Here is a 10,405-nt window from a genome sequence, read left to right on the forward strand (position 1 = left end):
ATTTTATGAGATGGACACTAATCCTCAACCGGTGCCTGATGAAGACATAGGCCAGTTGCTGACTGATGAATCTAGTGGTCTAGGGGAATTCATTAAAGACTACAGTGAACCAGAAGAAAGCCTGAGTGAAGAAGATGCCGCGAATCTTGATATTAGATATGGAGAAAATGAAGATTGTGTTAAGAAGATGCACGAAGAAATCCTTCGTAATCTTGGGCTAGTACAATATTTCGAAAAGAAAGAGGAAATCTCTTTACACGAAGCCATGACTAAGTCATCTGGTCAGCGAGATTCAATATGTGACATACCATGGTACGTTCTTATGAGGATCATGATGTTAGACTATAGGGGAAGAGATGACATCTTTTCTGATGTTATCAAAAATAGTTTTCAAACTATTCCTGAGTTTCAAAAGAATTCTAGTGGTTTTATGGATGACTTAGATCAGCTGTGCTCGAGTTTAGATGACAAAGCATCCATAAGTACCAGCTCTCATTTGCCTCATCCTATGGATGTGCTTACCGCTGTGATTCTGTGCTCTTCAAATTTCCTACGGCAAACCCTTTGTGAAAAGTTATTCATGTGCAAGTTAAGTATTCCTCTGATTATCCCTCCAGTTTTGGACAGAAATTCCCTGTACCTCCTTTGGTCCCTGAGAAGTACTATTTTGGAGCACAGGCTACCCAGCGGTGAACTTGGTGAGACGTCAGTTGTGAAATGCCGTATCCCAATAGTGTCATGCCTTAGGTTAGGAGAAATTTCAAGGTCTAAATCAAAATTCTTAAATGAAATTTTGAATGACCAAACCCATCCGACATTTTTCCATAGAGATTGTGAGAATGGGATTTACCAAAGAATTCTTTCTGAGGGTTCTTTAGAAATTGCCTGGTACTCTTCTGTAGAGCAGAACAGAGATAGTGATTGCCTAGGCGAGAGTGTGGCCATTATGAACCTCTGTGGTGATGGGAAATCAGCTAGAGCTTGTGCAGGTAAGAGATTCTTGTGTAAAGTGTCTAATGTTGTCCTAGTGATGATTGATATTGCGGAATTAGAAAAGCCCGACAGCATTGAACATTTAAGGTCAGTTATGATTCAAAATAAACAGTTGATCTTAATGATAACAAACCGAACGAGAATAAAGTCAAAGGAAACGATTGTGAGCTCTATAAGAGAATGTGCTACAGACTTGAAGTCTTATGGTTTCCTGGAAAATAACATTATCTTTGATTATAGGGATGGACACGAACAGAATGTCAAAGTCTTAAAAAAGGATACCATAGGTAAGATTAAGAAATGTCTAGGCAGAGAACATAAGGGGATGACGCTTGAGGAGTGCCAAAAAGTGGCTGAAGACTTGAACATCACAAATGATGAGAGCAGCTTGGAATGTAGTAATGGCAAGCAAAGAGCATCATCTTTATTGCAAACGATTTGTAAAAATGGAAAAGACAATCTGAAAGAAAAAAATCTTCCATTGCAATGCAGACCATGGCAAGAATGGGCAAAACTAAATACGGAAGAACACAGACAAGTGAAGAAGGGAACTGCTAGTACAGCCTCTTACATGAACGATATTTTCAATAAGAAGAGAAGTATGCGGCAAGAACAACTTAAGCTAATTGAAAGACATCACATTTTGTATAATAACTTTTTAAATTGTGGGCCAGAATCAAATAACCTCGAAAACCTCTACTTTCTGAAATGGTTAAAACTCCACTTAGATGAAATTTCAAGACAGATCACACCTGGTCTACAGAAGAAATACAGTGAGAAATGGAATGAAATCCGACAGTGTGAAAATGGTGAAATAAACCCAGACTTGCAAGTTGAGCTGGAAATGTGCGAGAAAGAATTATCAGAATCTTCATTTGGAATAGAGCATTTCTTCAGAGAGGTTGCTCAAGCATATGAGGCTGTTAGTTACATGGCAAATGAAGCAGACAAAGAAATTAAACAACACATTGATCATCTTCCTAGAATGATGGCAGAACTGATGCTTCATGGTTACCCTCTAGAGATAATGGATGGGGATGCCTGTCATATCCCTTTAAAGTGCGTTCAGGCTGTTCTTACACAGTTGTCAGAAGTAACAAACAATAAGAAAGTATTTGTTCTATCAGTTCTAGGGGTTCAAAGTTCTGGAAAATCCACTTTACTCAACACTATGTTTGGCCTTCAGTTTTCTGTGACTGCTGGAAGATGTACTCGAGGTATATTTGCTAAGCTTTTGCCAGTCTGTGCTGAGTTTTGCGGATCCAAATATGATTATATATTAGTGCTAGACACAGAGGGCCTTCGGGCAGCAGAATTAGGCATAGCAAAATTGAAACATGATAATGAAATTGCAACTCTTGTTATTGGTCTGGGAGATGTAACCCTGGTCAACATTAAAGGGGAAAATGTTTCTGAGCTGGAAGATATTCTTCAGATTGTAATCCACGCCCTGTTGAAAATGCGCCTTGTGAACAAAGAACTTCCACTTCAGCCTTCTTGCATTTTCGTTCATCAGAATGTCTCTGCTCAGGATCCCTTTCAGAGACTTGGAACAGGGCGACGGAAATTGATGGAGACACTTGATAAGGTAACAGAGGCTGCAGGGAAGCAAGAAGATACATCAAACTACACACTATTCAAACAGATAATTAATTTTGATATCAATAAAGATATATTTTATATACCGGACCTATGGAAGGGGGATCCACCAATGGCTTCAGCTAATCCTAGTTACAGTGAAAACGTCAAACAAATAAAGCAGATCCTGCTAAAATCAGTAATGCTAAACCGACCATTGCATCACACTATAAGTCAGTTTTGTTCTAGACTAAAGGACATTTGGGACGGAGTTTTGGAACAGAATTTTGTCTTTAGTTTCAGAAACAGTCTTGAAATTGATGCTTATAATGCACTTGAAAGTGAACAAGCCGACATTTCATGGATGTTGAAATCAGCTGAGATGGAGTGGTTTGATGGCAAGAGAAACTTGATTGAGAATAGAGAAAATGAACTGGATGAATTGAGACTAGCTTTGACAACAAAATTCAGGGTGCATCTTCACCAGGTGTATCAGCAAGCTACTGAAAGACTGGAAAATTATTTTCTAAACAACGAATACCATTCCTTATTTGAGCAATGGCGAACAAATGCCACACTAAAGTTACAAACTCTATCAAAATATAACAGAGAATGCTTTTGAAAATATAAAAACAGAAATTTCTAAGAGGAAAAACATATTAAATGAAAAGAAATATATGCAAACTAACATGATAAAAATAATGGATGAGGCAAAGAAGTTGGCAGAAGAATTAAAACTGCCAAACAACGAAAACCAACCGAGGGCAGTAGAGGAACTGAGGATAATTTTTGATGACAAATGGAACGAATGGATGAGATTAATACCCCAGAACCCAAAGAAGAATCTTGATATTCAAAGAGAAATAGATGATATATTGGCCAACAGTCACACACTCGACTTTGTTTTACTGGAAACAGCTCGCAGGGATAGACATTACACAATAGCTCGGGATAATTTTACGTATGCTATTAAAAGATGCGTGTCGAAGAAGAAAGCAAAGGCCTCTCTCGTTTATCCTTTTGCTAGCAAGATAGATATTGCTTCTAATTTTTTGAATGAATTGTTGAAAAATGTCTTATCACTCTTTGGAGAAGACATCCAAATTACACCAGAGATGTGTGCCCATAAACTCATTGGTCTTGTCAAAGATGAAATAAAAGATATGAAATCGTACTTGACATTTAAAAATGAAAAAGAATTTCAAATTTGCATAATAATGTTTATCTGGCAATGTGCTTGCTTTTGGAATCCTAGATTTTTAGAAAAGAAACATGAGAAAGACACAGAAAATGAACAAGTAGATGATGGCATTCACCCTTCCTTTGAAAAAGTACTTTTACAATATTTCCCAGACAATGCTAAAACAGTGGCAAATGAAATTCGAGAACGGCTTGCTCACCAAAGAAGCTCCAGCTATTTCAGTGTCACCCAGAAACATATACAAAACACAAACCTTACGGAGCAAGATGCATTACCACATATTCAGCTGCTTGTTAATGATCTGTTTAAAGATGTTCGGTCATACATTGATAAGACTGGGATTCAGTGTTTCAGAGAATCTTACATTGAGGAAATAATACGTATGGTAATTGATCTGGAAAGTCGTTGTAAGAACGCCGTGACCTTAACAAAAGCATTTAGAAATGAATTAGCTGTTTATTTGTGTCAATATTCACTGCCAATGTTTTGTGAAAAACAGAAGTCGTATCTAGAATCTTTGGACCAAAGGTTGAACTATAAGAGAGATAACTGTGGCCCTTCCTTTGAAAGTTTCCTCAATTTCTACTTCAATTTCACAAATGAACAAGCATTGGCAAAAGTTCTTGCTGAGCGTTTATGCAATGCCATAGAAAAGGCCATTGATAGTGACATGACAAGAGATCTGGTGGAAGATGTCAGGCATAACGTATTGGAAGTAAGACTCAAATCAAACTTTCTTAAGGGTGTTTTACGGAAGCTTTTAGAAACAGATGATTTTTTCACATTTTAATCTTTACTTACAAGATAGGGATGCTCGACTCCAGAGGTGGCTGTCATATTTCATTGATCAATATTTGTTTGTTTCAAAAATAGATGGACTAAACCGGTACACAGAGATTGCTTTCGGGAACATAGAACGCCTTATAAGAGTGACCTGTGAGATGATCATGGAGCCTTTAACGAGTACAACGGAAAAATCTCTTGATTCATGGCTTGAAGAATTTATTCAAAGAGTAACTGATAAATTACCGCTGCCTTGCCAGGATTTTCTGAGTTTAGAAAATGGCTATGAAATTGTTTCCTTAGAAACTTTCGCGAGCAAATTAAATGATGAACTGAGAAATACCCAAAAACAATTGAAAGACACCTTTAAGACACGCACCCCTGCTTACTTGAAGACTCGTCAGGAGAATAATGTATACAAAATCATTGCAAAGGAATGTAAGGGGTGTACAGAAAAGTGCCCATTCTGTTATGCACCATGCTCATTAAATTCATCAGGACATATTGCCTCAGGCATAGACCATACTGCATTGACACACCAACCACAAGCTTGTGCGGGGTACAGGGAAAGTGTTTCCCCAAAACTGGTCATAGATAACTGTGAAGCTCTTGTTGTCAGTGATATATCCTTTAGGTGCGCAGAAAGTAATAGAGAGAGCCACCCTTATAGGGATTACAAGAAGATATTCTCTGACTGGAAAATCCAAGGTGATGCGTCAGTGGAAGCATCGCCATATTGGAAATGGTTTCTAGTGAAATACGAGTCACAGTTAGCCAAGATATACAATGCCGAAAGGCCTGATATCCCTTCATCTTGGAAAACTATAACCAAAGAGGATGCATTCAACTTCTTAGGACATTGAACAAAAATTTTACCTTAACATCTTTTGTAGTAAACTAAGGGTTTAGTTGCTACTCGAGCCATTCATTTCATCTTCATGTCCTTCCTCGTATCCTGTGTTCTACAAATCTACGTCTCCTGAGGGCTGCCTAAAGTATAGAGTCCGTGTTATGCTATGTGCTTCTACCACACATAATTGCTTCTTACCTACACCTCTATTTCTTTTATTTGTTTCTATGTATCCATACCCAATGTTTTTATCTACAAATGATATTACTAACTTTTATCATCTTACCTTTATTCATTGATTTCATCAATAGAGATCATCCGTTTTAATTTGTATTTATATTCTGTTTGCTCATTACATGTCTAAACCCTATAGAGTGACCTCTTTCCCTGTCTCTATTACGATTTGGAAACCATATTTTTTCTCATGAATATATCATTGTAGCCACTATTGCTTTTATCACTAATTCTCAGTGTTTCTTTCTTAGGAGAGTTTAAGGCCGTGCTACTACGTGGCCTTATAATTTATCCAAATTTGATCATCTAAATAGTAATGAACTTTGTTTGATCTGATGTGAGAATTAGGAAGAGTTACTCTAATTATCCAGATTTTACCTGATTTTGTGGGAAAACAAAACACTATTTGATTATTGGTATTTGTATATATCTTATATCTTTACTTGAGGTATTTCTAAGCTGTTATTTTTTTTTTTTTTGTATACATAGGTCTAGCAATCTGATGTTGCTAAAGCAGCACTCTCAAGAAAGACTACTTCCACTCACATTCTCTATATAGGCATTCTATTGATTAATCACTAATATTCATTTGCTGCTTCACATTTTAAGCTAAGCGAATAAAAGAAATATAATATGGAACTTTTATGTGTCTTACTTCAACATCATCATCTTCATGGTTTGTTTCTTGAAGCCTTTAATTTGCACACTTTGCTCATCAAGTAGGTCCTATATATACATACATATGTATACATATATGATATATATATATATATACAAATATATATATATGTATATATATACATAGGCTATATATACATTTATATGTATATATATAGATATATATATATATGTGTGTATATATATATATATATATATATATATATATATATATATATAGGCTATATATACATATATATATATATATATATATATATATATATATATATATATATATATATATATATATATATATATATATGTATGTATATATATATTTATATATATATATATATATATATATATATATATATATATATATATATATATATAGGCTATATATACATATATATATATATATATATATATATATATATATATATATATGTGTGTGTGTGTGTACATATGTATATATACACATATACACACGGTATTTATATACATATATAATTGTATGAATAGAAAAGGGCACCTTTGGAAACTGAACCTCACAACCTACAATGTCAGGACTCTGTCTAAGGAAAAAGATCTTGCTGTGTTACTAGAAGAGCTGAAATAAATAATTTGGGATATAATAGGATTCGGTGAAATTAGAATAAATAAAGGAACCTTATATAGAGTTAAAAGAGGGACATATATTTTGCTTAAGAGGACATGAAAGGAACCAAGAAAGTGGAGTTAGGTGTTCTTATTAATGAAAATCCTGCAGGTAACATGGAAGAATTTCATAGTATCAGTGATTGGAAGAAATAAAAAAAAAGCAAAATTCAAGAAAGAAAATAAACACTCCAGTAGTAAGAGATGCATCCGATGCAATACAAAATAGGCACTCCTACCTACGTAATGAAATGGAAGCAAATAAAGGAGACATGAAAAGAAATTTAACTAAATTTGTATTGGAATCATAATAAGAGATAGGTTGAAAAGTTGCTAAACAAGATCAAAGAAAACTATAAAAACACAAATAATCTAAAACAGTAATGAGTGGAAATGAGGGTAAAATCCAAGAGAGATGAAATAGAATTAGCAGAACTATCCAAAACAATAAGCAAACTAAAAACTCAAGCCATTCGTAAACACAATTAGACCAAAATTGAGGAAACACTAAAGAAGGGAAGAAGCATCACGTGAATGAAATGATTTGCAACAGGGTGCCAACAGATATTTGCTTAACCGGATGAAGATGAATATATAAAAAAGGAGATGTGGGTGATAAAAATTGCAAAGGATTTCAGTATAATGCTATACGATAGTTACATAAGAAATAACAGTCAATAAAAATGATAAAGCAAATGACCCGGTACTGAAAGTAACAGTAGAAGCAAGGAAAGCATTAAAAGGCAGGAAAAGAAGCAAAGGAGAAGATGGCTTAACAGATGGTGTAATGAGAGAAGAAGGATATTTCATAGTAGTAAATCTAGCTGAACTTCACACAAAACATTTATCGTTAATTTTTTTTTTTTTACGAAAAGAGAGAAAAAAAAAAGATCTGAAAAATTGCCGTCCAATAAGTTTACTTTTAGTAATATATGAAGCATTTACAAAGATCATTTTAGGCAAATTGGAAATAAAGGTAAACTTCAATGAACCAAGAGAGCAAGCTGACCATATCCATGTAATTACCCAACTAATGGAAAAATCAATAGAGTCTGACAAACCACTATTCATGATATTTAAAGACTATGAAAAAGCTTTGGAATCTGTCAAAATTTTAGCAGTAATGAAAGCCCTTTAAAGACGAGAAACAGATGATACTTATGTTAGCACACTTGAAGATATCTATACAGGTAAGTGCAGCAATCCTAAAACTACATAAAGATAGTGAGAAGATTCCGATTTAGAAAGGAGTTCTAAATTATTCACAGCATACTTTGTGGAAGTTTTAAAAAGATAAGACTGGGAAAATTATTATTATTATTATTATTATTATTATTATTATTATTATTATTATTATTATTATTATTATTATTATTATTACTACTACTACTACTACTATAGTCTAAGCTAAAACCCAAATTGGAAAAGCAAGATGCTATAAGCCCAAGGGCTCCAACAGGGAAAATTAGCTTAGTGAGGAAAAGAAACAATGAAATAAATAAACATCAGGAGAAGTAATAAACAACCAAAATAAAATATCTTAACAGTAACAACATTAAAATAGATCGTTCATATGTAAACTAGAGAGAATAAAAAAACCAAGAGGAAGATAAATAAGAGAGAACAGCTTTCCCAAGTGTAACTTCAAGCAAGAGAACTCTAATCTAAGACAATGGAAGACCATGGTACATAGGCTATGGCACTATCCAAGACTAGAGATCAATGGTAAATTCAATATTGGAGTGTCTTTCTCCTAGAAGAGCTGCTTTCCATAGCTAAAAAGTCTCTTCTACCCTGACCAAGAGAAAATTAGCTACTGGACAATTACAGTGCAGTAGTTAACCTCCTGAGAAAAGAATAATTGATTGGTAATCTCAGTGCTGTAAGGTGTATGCTGACAGAGGAGAATGTGGAAATAAAAGGCCAGACTATTCGATGAATGCGTAGGCAAAGACAGAATGAGCCGTAACCAGAGGGAGGGATCCATTGTAGTACTGTCTGGCCCAAGGGCTATAGACCTTGCTATAGGCCACCACAACCTTATTGCGTAGGGGAAGGGAGACGCCTTCAGCAAACTTTGGATGAGACTACTCTGTAGGCGTATGATATCACTAATGTGGAAGTTTTACAACACTAAAGAATCTTTTATGACTAAGGAGTTCGAGGAGTAATGTGGTAGTGATCGTGGTTTTTTCTTTGGAGCCACCCTATTTCAAGGTAAACGACCCAATATATATATATATATATATATATATATATATATATATATATATATATATATATATATATATATATGTGTGTGTGTGTGTGTGTGTGTGTGAGTGTGTGTGTGTGTGAAGAGAGCAATTAAATCTATGAATGCCAGCAATGTAGACACTTTGCAATCCTCTGTTCCAAGATGACAATCTGAATTTCTTAGAAAAAAATTCAGTCATCTAGAGACACGCAGGCAGCAGTATCAAAATCCTTTGCCATTGTTCTATTTGTAACAAAACTCGTTCTGAATATACTGGGACTATTATACTAAATTCTGACTTTATTTACACAAGGTCGACCTTGAATAGTCTCTTGCGGAATGTTTGACCATCCAATGCAGTGGGTGCCCAGAATTGGGTACTTTATTAGTGAGGTGTAATTTCATTATTCAGCAGAAGTGACTGTATCTGCCACTGCTTGTCTGTATCAGCTTATCAAATGGAAGATGTGTGAGCAAACTAATGCCTAGTGACTGTGTCAACAATTAGCACCTAAAAAAAAAATGATCAGTTCGTTTATGTTTACTTTGGCTTTGTGTTGGATAAGTTAATTTCATCTTTGACGAATGATATTCAGTTTTCGTTCTCTCGTAAATCAAAATGTTAAATATTGCTTCAAGGATAAGAAAGGAAATTATCAAGCATCTCTACACATCATTGGATTGGCATTACATCTGCCTAACATACTGCATTCATTTTCGTTGTGTTCCTTCATATTTATTCATTTATTCATATTTTGTGGGTAAAAGGATTACTAGGTCACTGTGTTGAACATATACGAGGAATATATATGTAACGGGACATTTCTCATTAAAATTTTAATAATAACTCTGACTTACAAAGCCCTTCTTTTTCTTATTCCATGAAAAGAACATTTCTTGTTTACAGTTTCAATCTAAAGAATTTTTTTCTATTTAATTCCAGCTTTCGTATAATAAGTGTTTATTTTATTCATATGTAAATATACCAGAGGGATGTAAATACATGAAAATTTAATTATCATTTTCATAATGAGCAAAAGCTAACCTTTTGTAAACAAATTCATATAACAGCCAAGTACCGAGCGTTCGTCAGGAAAAATAAATGAAGAAATACAGAACCTAATTAAGGCTAAGGTAAATAAAAAAAAAAAAAAAAAAAAAAAATATATATATATATATATATATATATATATATATATACATATATATATGTGTG

The 10,405-nt window shown here is 34.2% G+C and overlaps 1 protein-coding gene across 1 annotated transcript; it reads left to right on the forward strand.

Annotated features, from left to right (window-relative positions):
- Positions 1 to 6,268, forward strand: LOC137620640 (interferon-induced very large GTPase 1-like). The gene is given in 3 exon segments (XM_068350945.1): positions 1 to 3,162; positions 3,164 to 4,547; positions 4,549 to 6,268. Coding segments are annotated over 3 exon segments (5,406 nt in total). The 5' UTR covers positions 1 to 10; the 3' UTR covers positions 5,419 to 6,268.
- Positions 6,269 to 10,405: the final 4,137 nt, after the last annotated feature.

Source organism: Palaemon carinicauda, chromosome 27 (genome assembly GCF_036898095.1).
Source record: "Palaemon carinicauda isolate YSFRI2023 chromosome 27, ASM3689809v2, whole genome shotgun sequence".
NCBI lineage: Eukaryota > Metazoa > Arthropoda > Malacostraca > Decapoda > Palaemonidae > Palaemon > Palaemon carinicauda.